General features: G+C 38.7%; 1 protein-coding gene across 1 annotated transcript in view; it reads left to right on the top strand.

The window, feature by feature from the left end:
* Positions 1-18,775, top strand: part of ANKFN1 (ankyrin repeat and fibronectin type III domain containing 1) — a 438,173-nt gene that overhangs the window by 278,507 nt on the left and 140,891 nt on the right. Inside the window, 2 exon segments of the mRNA XM_055133117.1 lie at positions 14,984-15,178; positions 16,963-17,076. Of these exon segments, the coding sequence (XP_054989092.1) occupies positions 14,984-15,178; positions 16,963-17,076 (309 nt within the window).

The raw sequence follows: 18,775 nt of genomic DNA, 5'->3' as shown, positions 1-18,775 counted from the left end.
TCAAAGAAAAACATCTTTGTGTGTTTTTTGGATATTTTCATACAAATGGTGATAGTGTTTATCACTACAAGGATCCAGTTACTATCTAAATGGAATATACTAAATGGTTTTTAAAAGGAGATTCCAAGGAACTTCCCCACCACACATATCACTGAGAACTTAACCTTTAAGACATGTGAGAATTTGCATATGAGGATACAGAACAAGATGTATATATAAAAAATGAATGAAGATGTATGTGGATAGTGTCTTTGTATCCACAGTCACTATGGTGCCTTGATTTATTCATTCTAGGTACTAGAAATGCAGTCACGAACAAGACAAAAAACCCTGTTCTCATAGAACTTACATGCTATTAGACAAAACCTTTAATAAATAGGTAAATACATCAATAAAAATATAAGTTCTAATAGTGATAAATATATATTAGTGATGAATCTAATAGTGATGAATAATAGTGAGGGAAACAGAATGTCTTCATATTGGAGGAGAAACTATCTAAAATCAGGTTGAGAAAAAAATAAAATAAAATAAAATAAGCCTCTCCTCTAAGTGAATTAGCCATGGAAGTCACAAAGGGTAAAATCAGGACAGAAAAAGAGCTTGTAGGAAGGAAGCAATGCAAGCAGAAAGGAGATTAACAGGTGAAGAACAAGAAGCATGTGAGACGGCAGAGAAGTGAACCAAGGGTAATGATCACTGAGAGAGAAGTGGGCAGGTCTAGCTCATCACCTTGCAGGACTTGGTGTGATGAAAAGATGCTGGAGCTACTCAAGAGGGTAAGTGGCAAATGCTTCTTTAGATCATTAAACTTCTCTTTGGAGAACGGGCAGTGACAGGTAAATGGGGAAATGGGGAAAACAGGTGAGGAAGCTATGTTAGTTTATAAGCTCAAAAAAAAAATCCCATCTGCTTGGTCCTGCATGGTGGTGGCATGGATACAAAACAGGAGTGGAATTCTAGATGTCTTTTACAGATTTTATTATAGTTTAGGTGATAGGTTTACAATAGCTTTTAAATTTATAGTATTGATGTAAAAAGCTACTGCATACCTCTACCACCAAAGTGCCCATGACCCTCCATCACTGTTCCTAATGCCAACACTTGTATGATTTTCATTTCTCCCTGCTGATTTTCATTTCTCCCTGCTTCTCCCAATCTTTATTAATAGGTTTTGTAATCCAAGATCAAGGATTTGTCATTGGTCAGTCCTGTCTATTTCCTTGTTTTTTCTCTGTATTCCACAGATAACTGAGATCATCCAGTAGTATTTGTTATTTCTGATTTTCTTTACTTAACATGATGCCCTCCAGTTCTAAGCATCTAGATGCATTTCCAGTGTCTTCAGGAAAATATCATTTCCATGCCATGCAGTTAGTTCACTCATTTAAAGTACATAATTCTGTTTTTCAGTGCGTGCAGACTTGTGCATCCAGTTATGCAATTATTTTTACATTTTCATCACCCCCCAAATAAACTGTGTACCCATTAGCTTTCATTCCCAGTCATCCTACTCTTAGCCCAAGGCAACCACCCGTAATATGTTCTGTTTCTAGAGACCTGTCTATTCTGGACATTCCCTAGAAATGGAATCATACACAGTGTGGTCTTTGGTGAATAGCTTCTTTCTGGATGTATTTTTAAAGTCAAACGGTAAGCACCTGCTAACAGAAGCTGTCCTGGAGCTCCTGGCAGGCTCCCCATAGGAATTAATCTGGAAAATCACACTGCCTTCCTCTGTCAGGCACTAGGCTGAGCACCCTACATGTATGGGCTTCTTTAATCTTCACAACCACATTCTGAGGTCGGAACTCACATTCCCCTTGGTACAAACTCTTTGACCCTATGACCACAATGGCTGTGAGCCTCAGTTTTTATGTTTCCTGAAAGGATAAAAAGTAAACTTGTCAAACTGTTAGACTCCTTAATACTGATACACTTACTTCCAAGTGGTGAGATTTTCTTAGATCAGAAAAAAGTCTTCATTTGAAAAATGCTAAGCTCATGTCCAAGAGAGTGGGCATTTAGGTTCAGTAGTATCTGGGGCTCGTCGATAAGCTCTATTATCAAATGTTGTCAAAGTGACACTTCTTTTATTTTAAGTGGAAATGGAGGATTTAGAGGGATGAGCAAATTAAGGGTTGACATAATTGAAATTAAGGGTTGACATATTTGCAGCCCTCTGATTTTTGCTGCAATAATGCCTGCCCCAAAGATCCAGTGAGAGAGTGGTGGAGAGAGAATCAGAGGGTCTGAACACAAAATGCATACTGAGCCTCATTCTGTAAGAACAAGGAGACCATTCATCCAGCTGTTGCCTGCACTAGGCTGGATGAAACATTAGTCCTATTTACCTGAGATGATACAAAGAACTCTGCATTTCCCGTCAAACCAGTAAGACTTCCAATCTCCCCCAAGTCCCCTGTGCATAATTAAATCTGTATGAGAATACAGGTACAAAATATCTACTTAAACCCAAAGCAAATTTCTTCAAGATGCCTTGGTTTTTCTCTTTCCCTCCAAGATAACCACACTATCATCTCAAAGTTGTAAATCATGGTGAGAGATAAAGTCAGGCTTTAGCCTACAAGAAATGTGCCACATAAGTCACCTAAACTTAAGTCATCCATGAAAATAAAGAGATAATACCATAATTATACTACCATTGGGAGACAGAATATGGTTTGAGTACCTACAAAATTCCTGCATCCATTTTCTCCAGTTTTTACACTAGTCCTGCAGGAAAAGGTTAAACTCCACTTTGATAAGGAGTAATTTGTAGTTTTAAGAGTTTAGGTAAATGACTGAAGGTCACACATTGAGACAATGTCAAGGATGTCAAGTACTCAAACCCAGGTGTATTGGACATTATTACTGAGAATCCTTTAGTGCAAAAGTAATGCTTTTTCAAATAGAAACTCTAAAAAGTTATGGCAAGTAGATATTCTGCATCTTTCCCTTCGTTCTGTAGTCTATTTCTTTGTTCTACTCTAGGCACTTGGGTGCCATTTTTGGTAAAGAGAGGCAGGACTGAAGAACACAATCTATTTGGGGGGATTTTTAATTCACTTTACATATCAAGTAGAAAAGAAATAGGATTGCTTCTGAGCATGAGTATTAGCCAGCCCATGAGAAAGCCTGGAGTCTGTCAGCCAGAACCAGATGAGCAAACACCTGCTACAAAGTGTTCCCAGAAGCAGGATGTAAGAGGAGAAAAATGATGAGGACTGAAGTTCTAAGTCAGCTTACATATTGTGAAAATGCTTTTGTTTGTATCATTTTTTTGGAGTCTCTCAACTGGCACATGGAATGGGAGTTTGTCTCCTCTAATTTAATGAGGAAACTAGAATGAGGAAAGTCAAATAATTTGATCCAGTGCAATAAAGCGATTAGAGCCAGGATTTGAATCCAAATGTCCTATATAAAGTATCAGCATTTTTGAGGAAATGCTTGTGCACACAATACATGCTCAGTCTCTTCCTTCTCTGACTCTCCAGCTACTTCTCTTCCAATACAGTCAAGTGTTTCAAAGCAGAGTGCACTGTTTCTAAGAGTTGATTTCCTGTCTTCCCTCTCCCCAGTGTAGTGCCTCCTATAAACTGGCCCTCTTTCTACTGTGCCAACCAAAGATCTCTACTCAACTCAGTCCTCTGTTAGTCATTTCGGGAATCACAAAGATCCAGATGAATTTAGGGTATTTTTTAATTCTTATAGTTTATATTAAAACAGTTTAATAATGTTAAAATTTAAGGTATTAATACAAAGTCACTGCACATCACTACCACCAAAGTGCTCATAACCTTCTGTCACAGTCCCTGTGTCACCTCTAGTCTACTCTTCCTCCACCCACTTACCACCCCCCACCCCACTTCTTGGCAATCAGTTTTGTTCTGTTTTATTGTATTTCTATAAAGTCGTTCACAAAAATTTATGACATTCAATATTCCAACACCAATTCCACCACCATTGTACCTTCCCACACCATTATTTTTTTGAATTTTTTATTTTATTCTTTAATTAGTGAATCACCATGAGGGTACAGATACAGATTCACACATTTTAGAACTTGTTTTTCCCTCATACAATGTTCACAAACACATCTCTCCACCAGTGCCCATTCTCCACCACCAATAAACCCAGTATCCCTCCCCCCCAGTCCCATATCCCCCCCACCCCACCCTGCCTCTGTGGCAGGGTATTCCCTTTTGATCTCTCTCTCTCTCCAATTCCACACCATTATTTTTAATTCTCCCACCCTGACTCACAAAACCTGCCCCCAAAACAGGACCCTAAATAATTTATTTTATACTGCCTGTTATGAATAATTCACTAGAAATGATCCCTGAAAGTTTCCTTAGAGGAAAGTATGTGAATATTGTTGTATCTTACCCTGGAGTCATTAAGCCCTTGTATAAGAGATTACTATCATGTTTTTACAATTTGAGCCTTGTGTGCTTATATATATATACATATATATAATATTTTGATCAAGATTTCTTGCCTTCTACTTTACACCCCATCAAATGTGGTGTGCTACTCTTGGTACATCAGTGGCATAAAGTATGAAATATTGCTTCAGGAATTCTAAAATTTTAAATACAGTGATATAGATGGAGTTAAATTTTTAACTGGATGGTGACTTTGGAGTCCAAAGGCATCTCTGCAGCTTGTTGCTCTCTTCTGAGATTTTGTGAGTCTCTGGATCATGGCTATTAATGAGCTTTATTTGGCACTAGAGGCTGTTTGTGGACAGGCTCCCAGAAGAACAGGGAGCTGGGGTGATATCTCCCATTTCTGATTCCATGAGACCCTGGAGATGTTAATCAGTTTTGTAATCCCAGGACAAGAGTTTGTCATTGTTCTATACAGCTTATTTCTTTGTTTTGTCTCTATATTAAACAAACAAGTGAGATCATCTGGTGTTTGATGTTTCCTTCTGAATTATTTTGCTTAACATGATACCCTCCAGTTCCATCAACATTCCATGATTTCATCTTTTCTTATAGTTGCATAGTATTTTATTTTGTATATATACCATGACTTATTTATCTATTGCTCTATTACTGGATATTTGGGTTGTTTCCATATCCTGGCTATACAGTTTAAACACTGCAATGAATATAGGTGTGCATATAGCTTTTGGAATAAAAAATTGTGTGTTCCAAGGCTAGAAGAGAGATTTCTGGGTCACCTGGGAATTTAGAAACCAGTAGTGAGGCCTGTCTTCTAGTCTTTGGTACTTTAATTGTAGACCTACTTGAAGATGTTATTTTATAAGCATGTTTTGAAATTCAGCTGTGTACATTTCCTTTTTGATGGAGAAGATTCAAGAAGTTTTCAGCCAATTTTGTTCACTACCTTGGTTGAATATGTATACATAACCCTGGCCCACGCAGTAGATGAGTTTACTCTCTATATTCTGATACATATTTACCTGTTCCTCCTACCTTTAGTCAAGAAGTGCCAACTAATAATCATTCCATCTAGAAGTGAGACAGGTGCTTTTATATAAGTAAAATCCCAAGCTATATCTCTCAAGAGTGGGTGTGTTGAGTGCAGGAAATAGGAGCAAAATCTTAAAGGATAAGAACTAGGATTGCTAATATGTAGAGAGCACTTGGAGGCTATTCCATGATCACTTCACAGATTTGGTATCCCAGTGACCATGACTCATGTTCAACTGAATAGCAGCTGTCTGAGAAAGACTTGTCTCCTGATGTGAAAGCCCCCACACATAAACTTCTCTCATGCTCCGACTAACTCACATCCTGTCACCACCCTCAAATCACAGTTCGCCTCCAGGAGAAATTTGCTAATCATCAACGAGGTCCTTGCCTTTCTGAGACTGCTATTTATTCAGCATTATTTAGGCCTGGTAAACAGTCATTAGTAAAGAAAGTAATTCTTTTTGGATACCCACCCACATACAGATTGGGTCATTAACATGTATCTTGTCTCATCTTTTGACCCAAGTATCTAGCACAATGTCTGTGCTCAGAAAAAAAAAATAGCTGTCTGTTGCTAGGAATTGCAGTTCTCAAGTTTAAACTCTTACCTTAACATATATAGATGTGTGTGTGTGTGTATATACATGTATATATATATATATGCATGTATATATTCACCACTATATGCCATTTTTCAATGTTTTATTTACTGTGTCTCCTGCATTAGAACATCCATCTCGCTCACAGTGTGTGTGTGTGTGTGTGTGTGTGTGTATCACGAAATCCAATTAATAACCGATTTCTCGGGCAAGCTCAGTAACATCTCATTTCGTCCTTTCCCTGAGATCTTAGATGTCCATCTCGACTTGGCCCTCCTAACGATGTTGCACTGGGAGCTCTTCAGGGTCAAGGGAATGAGATCCAGCTTGTTACTGGATTTTGCATATGAGTACACCATGGGAAGCTTACAAGGCTGTCCCATGTGGGCAGGAAACTCTCAGAAGATTGCCAGTTTCTCCCAGAGGGAATATATACATACATACATACATACATACATACATACATACATACATACATATATACATATATATATAAAACAGTGTATGCATATATGTGGAAGAAACCATTAGGTAGCTTCCAGTGATTTATTGTGGTATTGTTGTTATTTTCTGTTTTATATTATACATTGTTGTGTAAAAATTTGCACCCGTAAGAATGGTGGAAAACACCTCAATTTTAGTTTTTATGCTCTTTCCTATAGCTACATTCTTCCTTATTTCCAGATTTCCCTTCTTTCTCTTTCTCTCCTCTGCCCTTTGCTTTGTGAAGCCTTCTCTTTCTCTAAGATATTATATAAAGAGATAGAGAAGCATCACACAAATAGTTACAATTGGTTACTTCATACAATGTGAGTTCAGAGTAGCTGGCATCTGGGTGTGGTGCAGGCACCACGGTGACAATTTGGCAGACTTATCAGGATGCACCACTAATTTCTGACATAATCTAGGGTTCGTGTTCATGCTGGGACTGGTTCAGGCTATGTCTGAGAGGTGTGACTATAAACTAATGAGGCCAGCTTTAAGTAAACAAACACACTAGAAAGTCTACAACCCAAACAAATGTTATCCTTTAACATGATCCTCATGGGAGACCCCACATTCGCTCCAACAGTGCTGCCTTTGCTCTAAACACTTTTGGATCTGTCCTCAGAGCTGGTTTATGAGAAAATCGGACTCGTTCTTAGAGTCACACCTGATTTTTGTCCTAAAACAGCATTGCCCAAGCGTCATCACCCCCACGTTCACGAGACTCGGTTCAAATGATTTAGAGCAGTTTCCTGAAATCAAATTCTCCCTCAAAGGACAAAAGATTTGCAAAGTCAACCCTGAAATGTGTTCCCAGATATTTTTACTTGCTTCCTCAATGTAGGTGCACAAACCCTTACCCTGACTTGAAAACATGCTATTCAAACCAAATCTCATACTGTTCACCCCTCACCCATGACATGGCAATCCTACCAGCCTTCAATCCAGGACTTGACCACACCATCACACTCTCTTCCCAGAGGCTATATCTATACCTTCTGCTTGGAATGTTTTCAATCTTAGTCATTATATGGTTAGCTCCTTCTGAATATTTCAGCTTTAATCTCACCTATCCATGAGAAGCTTTCTCTGGCCAGGTTCAACATCTAGAGTCATATTATTCTAATGACATCACTGTATAAGACTCACCACTGTATGCTATTTTTCAATGCATTTACATTTTATTTACTGTGTCTCTTGCATTAGAACATAAACATCACACGGGTAGAACACATTGAATTAGAACATAAACATCACATGGGTAAAACACGTCCATCTTGCTCATTACTGTATCCCCAGTAAAAAGGAAATACTTGGTAAATATCCAAAGAGTTCAGTGATTCTCAAGCCTGTTTCCTTTTAAGAGTATGAACATATTATTTCTGTGGAAGGAAATTGTTTTACTAGATAATAAGTGAATTGAGTTATGTCTATGTTTTCAAATAAATATTTGAAAATTATACAATTTTAGGTGTCCACAGCCTACGTTCTAGTCACCTGTTCTTCAGAAGTTGGTAATGAATTTTCATTCTTTAATTTGTAATTTTTAAGTATATATATGTATACATATAAAACAGACCATTGCCTCCTTGTCAGAAATGAATGCAGTAGCCTAGGGGTGATATATCAGGGGCACATGCCTTATATACACAAGGACCCAGAACCACATGCTCTTCCCTGTGCATCATTGAATAAAGTCTTGGTGGCCCCCAGCATTTCTGGTATGGCCCAAGTGGCCCATAACCACCTCTGGACCTGATCAACACCACATTGCTTGCTCCAGCATTTAACCATCCAGCCCAGGTAGCCAAGTGTCACAGGGCAAGGTCCTTGACCACAGCCCCTAAGCTGGGAAAGCACTGCCTGAGAGAGCACTCCCAAAGTGGAAACTTTGGGGAAATTTTAAGGTAGCTTATTATTACACACATACACATATGCATAATCAATGTTCCTGTCTTTAAATCCCCCAACATCCATCATAATCAGTGCTGTCATTTTATGGCTTGATTGTGCAGACAATTCACTTGCAAGCTTACTCCAAGTCACCGAGGGCAAGAGACCTGTGCTTCTTCCTGCATGGGCCTCTCCACGTGTTGATGTTTGCATGGCGTGGCTTTTCCTGGGACAGAGGTGATCAGAGAATGCTACAGAGACCAATCAAGATAAAATCAACAGTGTCTCTGATAATGTCATCTCAAAATGACAGATGTATTATCATTCACTGCTGAATCTTGTGGACTGTGCAGACCAACACTGTACAGTGTTGAGAAAGGAGGAAAAGATCACAGAAGAACCTCTGGCCGGGGGTGGGAGGAGAGGGTGCTAACTTTTCTCCTTCGTATCTATAATTGTTGAAAATTAAATAAAAACTCTAAAGACACCGAGGAAGGAATCCTCTCTTTGCGTCATTGATTCTGACTTATTAGTAAATAAATCCAAACCTAGGAAGGAAGGCTCCCTTTGTGCTTATTGGTTCTGGCTTATTAAAAGAAAGACAAGTTATGTCCCAAATTGTAGAATACAGACTTGTAAGAATCCACATTTTGCAGGGCAACAACAAGAAAGCACATTCCAGACCCCCATGTCCAAATGGTATATGGAGTCCTCGGATAAGTAAGTTTCACAATTATTAAAATAAAACATTTAATCTCTAAATCTCTAAATCCTTAATTAGATCCACACTCTCAAGCTTCTTAGAAAGATGTGAAAATAAGAAAACAGGTTGAAACTAAAGTGAAGTCAAAGTGAAGTTTGAGTCCCGTACATTTATAAGACAGACACTTATGTTTTCAGTTTTTCTGGTATGAAAGTGTTTCAATTAAAAATGTTTAGTTGCTGAAACAGCTCTATATTATTTCTTTTCATGTTCCTACCTGAAAACAAGTCAGTTGTGAGATTGTTAGAAGGTTGCCACTTATGATCTTTGTAGATAAATTTTATTAACTGCTATTCTTGATTGCCCTGAGGATATTGGCTTACAATGCAAGGCTTATACCTAAATGACCTCACTTTCTTCTTTGAAATAACAGATAGGTTTGAAATTGACACCACTTGCTAATGTATTCCTGAATGATAACCGAAACAGAAAATTTTTATCAGGACTAGAAATTTTTTTAAGTGGAAGAAACAAAACAAATATTTTACGTTTTATGGCCACCTCTAAACATGTAACCCAAAGGGACCACTATGACAATAATATTTGAAAATGATCATTCTGGACAAGAATTGAGTGCTAAAAGTAGGTAAAAGGATATACACGATAACCATAATGCCTCAAAGGGAAGAGAGAAAGAGAGAGAAGTGCCTGTCATAGAGGCAGGAGGTGGGGGGCAGGAAGTAGAAACTGGGGACATCGGTGCTGGGAAATGTACACTGGTGAAGAATGTACACTGGTGAAAGGATGGATGTTGGAACATTGTATGACTGAAACTAAATCATGAGCAACTTTGTAACTATATCTCAGGTGATTCAATTAAAAACACAAATGAAAAATAAACTTTAAAAATATCTGTAACCCAGGGAAATTGGTATGATAATAACACAAACTTCCACTAATTAAGAGCCTTCTGTGTAAGGACTATCATAATCTTGCCACAACTCATGAGACAGGGCCAATTATGCCACTTTTACTACTCAGACCAACAAGCTCAGATGGCAGTAACTGAGTAGGGCTATAGATTTCAAGAGGCTAGTTCTTGATCTGAAGGAAACAAAGTCTTTTTACCACATTGCCTGTACTTCAGAAGTAATGAGGAAACTGAATGAGCTTTAAAATTAATAAATCTAATTAATAATTAAAATGAAACCTTTAAATTAAAATTAAGAGTGAACCTGGACACGTTGCAGTGCTGAGCTGTGCGTTTTCCTTCCTGGAGGATACCGTACCAAGGCCTTCTGGGAGATGCATCCGAAGCTGGTTCTAACATTGACATTAAATGTCTTAGTCTCTCATCTTTCTCATCAAAGAGGAAAACGCCAATAACAATATAAAAATAGCGCTCAATGACAAAATGACATATTATTAGTGAATAGGTGTATTATTTTTCTTCCCAAGCAATCTAGAGAAAACGTTCCCTAGAAGCCTCAATTAAACTTACTTTACATTTACCTTCATCATTTCAAATTTAAGCTATTATCCACCAGACGAAATCTCACCAATGACATGCAAGGATGAAATTAAGAAACAATAAGTGTCTAGAGATCGAGAGGTTAGATTTTGATGAAGAAAATCCACTCAGTTGGATCATTATTTATCTCAGGATTGAAACAGTAACTGTAATTGTATTCTTTGAACACCAAGCCCCTCCTCCCTCTCCCCACTCCCACCCCGTAGTTAATTAGCTGGGCAGGTCTTATAACAAATGCCTACTCAGAAACACTGGGTGGTAGAAAGGGCTGGTGATCATTAAAGGCCACAATAGCATGGAGCCGCAGAGTGGTCTTGCCCCAGCCGGACTGCGCCCCGCATACTCACAGACCCTCTATTGTACACTGAAGGGGTAGTTGGCTTGGCTGGAGAAGGGAGCAACTCCAGTAAGGGAAAAAAGGCCAAACCCTGCAAACAAATCAGGAGTTCTGGGCTCAGGCGGAGAATATCCTGAGTGTGGAAGAGAAAGGCAAAAAGATCCAAGAATAAGAGACGTGGATGGGCTGAAAAATCAGTCATAAAAGAGACATTTTCTGATTTCTGTGTCCAAGCCATCGTTGTGACTTTAGCAATCTCGTGCTAACTAGATAGCAATTAGAAAAATTGCCAAATGTGACTAACTAATAGGCTGGCCCATTTGGATTACAGGAACTTCACTGAGTAATTTAAGATTTTAAAGAAAGTCTTGGATAATCATCCCCCCTCCCGGGGTCATTTCTCCCTCTTTAAAGAAGGGATTGAAAAAAGCTTCTCACCAAGAGACAAAAACAGGAGAAATGGGTTCCTGGAATAATTTCTAAGGCATCAAGCAGCCAAATCTAGAATTCATTATTTAAGATAAAGCTACACAGTCTAATATAATTATCATGTGTGCTTTGCTTGTGTTTAAAATAAACCAACCCGGTTTGTTAAGTTGATTATCTCATACTGAACAGATGCTTCTATTGGTAGTTATGTAGGTAATTAATAATAGGGAGAAAAAAATCATTGCTTTATTAGTCAGCTGATTTGGTAGTTAATAAAGCCTTTCAAAAGACAGTTTTTTATTAAACTCATAAAAATCCATAGGAAAAAATAGTAAAAGGTGTGCTTGGCGAAATGGTTGGGGACCCTCTCTTTCCAAACCCGACAGGGAATCACCTCTTAACAACGGAGGCAAGTGATTTCTCGAGACACCTGGGAACTTAACATGGAAAAAAGGGGGGAGGGGGCTAAAGTTTCTAGAAAGTTTCTTTTTCAAAATGATTTGATTTGGATGGGGAAAATTCCCTGTTTCTTCATAAAATAAGTGTTCACTTGAATTTCTAAATACTGTGCTTTCACCAACATCCTCATGGAAAGTTGGTATCATCGGAAGATGCACCTATTTATTCTACCACTTCTAACATCTTCTCTGTATCAGTCTGACACTCTCACCGTATTATGTGGTAGGTCAGGCATCCCTGCTTGAGAAAGGAGGGTTTTTAGGTGCCCTTACAAAAATCTACCTGGCTATAAAGTTCTCTGGCTCTTGCCTGTTGGTCTGTGAATGAGCACAGCACCTTATGTTAAAGATGTAAAATCCCTGGACTCCTACAATTCAAATGGCATCAAGTCTGCAGCCCCAGAAAGCTTAGAAACAAAATGTGTTGTGCAAGGGAAAGAAGGAAAATTTCCACAGGGAGCCAAGCCTAGCTCAAGAGAAGCTGTCCATCTGAAATGCCACCTGGAATTCACACCAGTCATAACTGTTGTGGATATAAAAATTAATAGGGGGGATTTCATAGTATTAGAAAAATTTATTTTTATAAATCATATGTCTATCACCCAAGTGTTGACGCATGCATGCAATTCAAACATCAGGCTTACAATAAAAGCTCACTGAATGACTTAGCAAAGACAATCCCCCCATTTTCTCTATAATTTAGAGGGGGGAAAGAAGGGGGAGAGTGGGTAGAGGGTGCAGTTACTGGGTCAATTAATCAACCTGAAAACTGTGACACAAACTCTGACGCCTAACCTATGTCTAAAAATACACAAATGTATACGAATTTGTTTTAAACTGTCAATGCCTATATTTAGGACCTTCCCAGCAAGGCTATAATGAGACTGTGTTTGAGGGCTTCAGTCTTAGCAGACTCTACCATTAATCTGAAGTTAGTTAAATTAACAGCATTTAGTACTGACTTGTCAATCTCACGACTCCAGGAAATTGCACCTTGAGGCTACTAATATTGCCAATTTTTCCACTGAGTATGTGCCCATGTGTGTGTGTGTATTTTTTCTCCCCAGAACCTCAGTGTTCATACACCATCATTGCTCCCTATGTCCACAGCACTTATATTATCATTTATTCTGGCCTCCTTTAGCCTTCCCAGGGGATTCTACATAGTGTAGCTGCTCAGTGAAAGAGTTTTTTAGCTTTATATTTATTTGTTTATTTTTCTGTCATGGCTCATGACTGAGGCTTTAAAAAAAAAGTGTGACAGTATTTAGAGTACATGACTGACTGCTATAGCAACATTCATTAACCATGACAAATCTGCAGCAAAACACAGTCCTGAGTGTTCTAAACAGCAACTTTAAAAAGAAAGAAGAAAGAAAGAAAAAAGAAAAAAGGACTCTACTAATTTTTCATTGACCTCATTTATTAATAAATTTAGACTGATGGTAAGCAGGAGCAATAATAAATTAGTATTCATTTCCTATAATTAATGCAAACATGCCTGTGAACACAAGAATATGAATATATAACCACCTAATTTCCATTTCAAAATACACCTAACAAATTTTCACTTGAGTTATCTTCATAGTATTTTCCCTTAAGGTAGAAGAATAAAATAGTTAGATTACATTTCTTTCCTACCAACCAGGTGGAAATAGGGTTTGTCACAGGGATTATCAAACCTGTATCGGAGACAGGATTCGATTGTGATCTGTCCCATTGTTATTCCCTTTGCATGCCCATGCAAAGACTGTCTTCTCTGTATACTGATTAGGAAGTTCTCCTCCGGGGTATTCAAGTGACCAAGTAAGCAGACCCTGCCATGCATAAGAGCCAAGAAGAGACCACAAGAGGCGAGAAGTGAACTGTGTTAGCAACGACAGGAGTTTCTACTCACACAAGGAAACATATAAAGCAACTATCGAGCTTTTCAATCTCTTTTGACAAAGAGATTCTAATAGAACTTGCTCTTTGTATATGGGTCCCTCTGGGAGATCACTTTCTACAAGCAGGCTACAACCAAAGATTAAACTGATCAAAGATCAATGTCTGATCAAGTCATGCAGCCATCTAACTCTCATAAACTCTCCAGGGACAGCAGATAGTAAAACACTCAGTGAATGGTGTATGCAAAACGGTGAGACAATTTGCAATAAACAAATTGATTTGTGAGAATATAAACATGCATTAGACAAAAATATAAACTGTAAGTCTATCTCTGAACAAGGCAGAATGTGATAAGAGCAGAAAATGTGAATAAGGTTCTACCCAAAAAAGGCTAAATGGAGTCAGAGAAATATTAAAGGGGTATTAAGGCACTTGCCTGGCATATGACCCACCCAGGTTTAGTCCCCAGCACTGCATATGTCCCCCAGGCACTCTCAGGAGTAATACTTGAGCACAGAGTCTGGAGCATCCCTGAGCACTATTGGGTACGGCCCAAAAACAAACACAGAAAGACTAAACAACTTTAGCAGAATGCAACTTGCCTCAAGATGACTTTTTTCTGAGGCCTTCTGAACCACTAGAACTTTTGTCCCTAAGTGTTTGTTTGCCCCTCTGATGATCATGGAAGCAACTGTGTGCAATGTGGATTACAAGTGGTCCTCACGGCCACTTCACCGTGGAATTCTAATTAACTGTGTTAAGCAGCTATTTGGTGATACAAAGAGGGCCAGTGTACAATGGGAATATCTTACAGGGATTGATTTACCCTTTATTTTTCTTCTAAATGACATGTGTTAGACCTTATCCTCATAAGATAGTTCGCCACAAACATAAGTTCTATGTTTTCCAGATATTTTTTATATTCTTTTAAAATTTTATTTATTTCGTCTTGGGCCACATCGAGTGATGTGCAGAATTACTCTTGGTTCTGAACTCAAGAATTACTCCTGGCGGTGCTCAGAGAACCATATGGGATACCGGGGATCAAACCCAGGTTGGCCACATGCAAAGCAAGTGCCCTATTCACTGTACAATCTTTCCAGCATTCCCCAGATACTAAAAAAAAAAGGGGGGCTAGCCTTTCAGAGAACCTACTAGTGAAGTAATATTTCTCCAGAAAGTAAAAGGAGTCAGACCATGTCTTTGTCTTCAGTCGTCAGCCTGGAGAGTCGAGAGATGCACCTCAACACTCTGGTGCAGGAAGCCCAGGAGCGGGTGAGTGAACTGTCCGCTCAGGTGGAGAATGAAGGATTCAGTCTGGACAACACAGAGAAAGAGAAACAGCTGAGAGCTTGGGAATGGAGGTACCGGCTCTACAGACGTATGAAAACGGGCTTCGAACATGCCAGTGAGTATGGGCTTTGACATTTCACTAGACCAGATCATGGCTTGAGGCTGCCAGACCTTCTGGTAGTGAGTTTTTGCAACTCCACAGAGTGGAGTGGATGGCCCTTGTCAGCTTATTTGGAGCAAGGGCTCTGGGAGGCTGTAAAAGGATCTTTTGTCTTGCTTGATTTTCTGGCTCTTGATAGGTTCTTTGACCGCAGCCATGAGGCTTCAGTGCTGCTGGCCCCTCTCCACCATGTCACACTCATCTAGCACTTTCCACCCGCTACGCCCTAATGCCTAATGATCTGGATGGTCTGATGCCCTAAGTGGCTATATTTTGGGATGTGGAGGTGGAAAAATATTTGTCTGCCTATTTGTCCAGTTCTGCTTCAAGCTTGTTTAAGTTGTTTTCAACTCTCTGCTGCATTTTTTATATAGAGTTTGTATAAACTGACCTTCAGTTCTTTCAGGTAACAGAAAAGGATGGTCAGTCACTCCATGAATTATGCTTTTGTCTACACTTCCATTTTCCTGACCATTTATTTTTGTTACTTTCAGAAAGGTTGAATAAACTCGATAAACTCATTGACACTGAGAGGCACTGCTTAATATAGTTATAAATATATATACATACATATAGAAAGAGATGCATATATATGTGTATATATTAAACACTGTGAAATATTAAACTTTTATTACAAAAGGAAATCTTATCTGAATAAGAACCAAAAAATTGTACTTGACACTTTATATCAGGAAAGATCAGTTCATTAGTTTTGAAATTATCTGTCTGAGGCTCCTCCTGGAACACAGTTGGTGATAAAGACAAAAAGTGAAGGCAGTAGAAATCTTGTTTTCTAAGGTAGTGTTATGCACTAAGTATCAAATATGTAATTAATTCTTTCTCTTTCAACAAAAACTTTAGTGCAATCTAAATGAGAGTTTGATTTCAATATTAATAGTCTCAAGCTGATATGTGTCTCTTTTCAAAGGCATTCAGCAATTGCTTCAATAAATACATTGGCTATTGTGCCTCATTTATGAAATTTTAATACCAGAGGTAATCATATTTTTTTTACTTGATACTATTTGGGGATAATTTTTTAATTATAAAACACCTCCTGGGCATTTAGGAATGTCCTAAACCATCAGAGTATTTTAAAACCTGAGGTTGTCAGCATGGCATTTGCCCATGAATGCTTTCTTGGAAATATACTATTTGATATAACAGGAATCATCACAAATACAAGGCCAGTTAGCATTCTAGACTAGAAGGAGCTCAGACTCAGGCCTCTAAAACCATAGTCTTTCATCCTTACTGCGTCTTTACTGTGTCCTTGAACAAGTAATTTAGTCTCTCTTCGTTGCAGTTTTCTTATCCTCAAAATGATGTTACTTTCATTTTTCACACAACAGGGTGTAATTGGCTCCAAGCAATGACATATATGAAAAAACTTCATTAACTATAACAGTCTCCACCGACAACCTCAGTCCCTGCTAATGTTTCCTGGCCCTCTCTTCACTGGTCCAGAGCAATCCCCAATTGTGTTTCCAGGATACATTGGAAAAGCTTACTGGTATTATTTACCCCTTCATCAGATGTCCTAATGCTCAAATAAAACTATGATGGCAACAAATAAAGGTCATTGAGACTTCTAATGAAAATGTTCAAAAGCAAAAGCTATTAGGCTCTACAAACAAATGTTTCCATAGTGTGTGTTTCAGGGTACCCTTTGAAGAGGCAGGAACATTGTTTAAAAGGATTTGCTAAGTTAAGATCCTGTGTTTTCCCTTGTGTCCCAGGAGCCCCTGAGGTGCCAACCAATGCCTGTCTCATGGTAACCAGCAGCACGGCGCTCACTGTCAGCTTTCAAGAGCCTCTTAGTGTCAACGCAGCTGTAGTAACCAGATATAAAGGTACTGGATGCAAAATAGTTTTTCATTGTTTCTTCTTAAAAAAAAGAAAAAGAATCTATGTTGTTTGGGGAATCGATTGTGCATTTGATCTGTTTGCTTTTCCTGCTGATGGTATTTTTTTTCCATTCCATATACTTTTGGAGTTGAAATATTTCCATAGCCCTACATGAAAGGAGCATAAGGTGACTGAGAATAAGTTACACTAAAAAAGGCACGAAAATTTGCAAGTCTATAACGGTATCCCCGTGGTGATTCACTAATAAAAATAAATTAAAAAAAATTTTTAATATTTTTTTAAAGAATGAACTGGGACTGGGGCGAGATAGCACAGTAGGTAGTGCATTTGCCTTGCACACAGCTGCCCGGGTTTGGTTCCCAGCATTTGTTATGGTCCCCCGAAGCCTGACAGAAGTAATTCCTGAGTGCAGAGCCAGGAGTAACCCCTGTGCACTGCTGAGTGTGACCCCCCCAAAAAAAGATGAACCTCAAGACAGGGCTGCCATTTGAACCCTTCAGTTAACAGTAATGTGAATAAAAGAGGGTTTTGGTAAAATTAAAAAAGAAATAATAGTAATACCTCATTCCTGTTTGCAAAGGATCTGCTTTATGTATATATATCCCAGGGTTAGGTACAGGACTGGAAAGGGCATCCTAAAGAAGCATAATTGATTCAATGAAGTCGGAGGCTGGAATATTGGGACATACTTAAATGGGAGGCAAAAATGGGTCAGAATTGTGGCTTACTGATAAAGTAAGTGTCTTGCATGCAATAAGACCTGGGTTTAATCCCTGGCACCATAAAATAAGGCTCATATGAAAGCAATGGAACATGAGAACTGATCTATGGAACTGAGCTTGCCACAGTAGGGTAGGAGGGTTGGAAGGTGAGAGGACATGGGGGGCGGGAAGTGGAAAGTGTGGTGTTAGAACTAGAACGTTGTATACAAGAAGCCCTCTCACTCACCGTATTGTAAACCACAGTGCCTTCATTTTTTTTACCAAAAAAAGTTTTACAAAAGTTTTACAAAAATTAATAGGGGCCATTAAAGTTAATAGCTACTTACAGCAATCACTAGGGTGAGATATTTTCTTTTTTATTATTTTTATTTTTTTTATTTTTTAAATTTTATTGAATCACCGTGAGATAGTTACAAGCTTTCATATTTGGGTTACAATATCACAATGATCAAACACTCATCCCTCCACCAGTGCACATTCCCCACCATCAATATCCCAGGTATATCCCCCCCTTTCCCACCCTCCCCCTGCCTCTAAGGCAGAAAATATTCCCCATACTCTCTCTCTACTTTTGGGCATTATAGTTTGCAACACAGGCACTGAGAAGTCATCATGTTTGGTCCATTATCTACTTTCAGCATGCATCTCCCATCCCAACTGGTTCCTCCAGCCATCATTTTCTTAGTGATCCCTTCTCTATTTCATCTGCCTTCTCCCCTCCGCTCATAAAGCAGTCTTCCAGCTATGGGGCAATCCTCCTGGCCATTGTATCTACCGTCCTTGGGTGTCAGCCTCATGTAATGCTACCCCACACTCCACAAATGAGTGCAGTCCCTTTATGTCTGTCCCTCTCTTTCTGACTCATTTCACTTAGCATAATACTCTCCATGTTTATCCATTTATAAGCAAATTTCATGATTTCATGTATCCTAACAGCTGCATAGTATTCCGTTGTGTAGAT

The sequence above is a fragment of the Sorex araneus genome, chromosome 3 (assembly GCF_027595985.1).
Source record: "Sorex araneus isolate mSorAra2 chromosome 3, mSorAra2.pri, whole genome shotgun sequence".
Classification (NCBI taxonomy): domain Eukaryota; kingdom Metazoa; phylum Chordata; class Mammalia; order Eulipotyphla; family Soricidae; genus Sorex; species Sorex araneus.
Note: the sequence above shows the minus strand (reverse complement) of the source record. Positions and strands in the feature narration are given on the sequence as shown.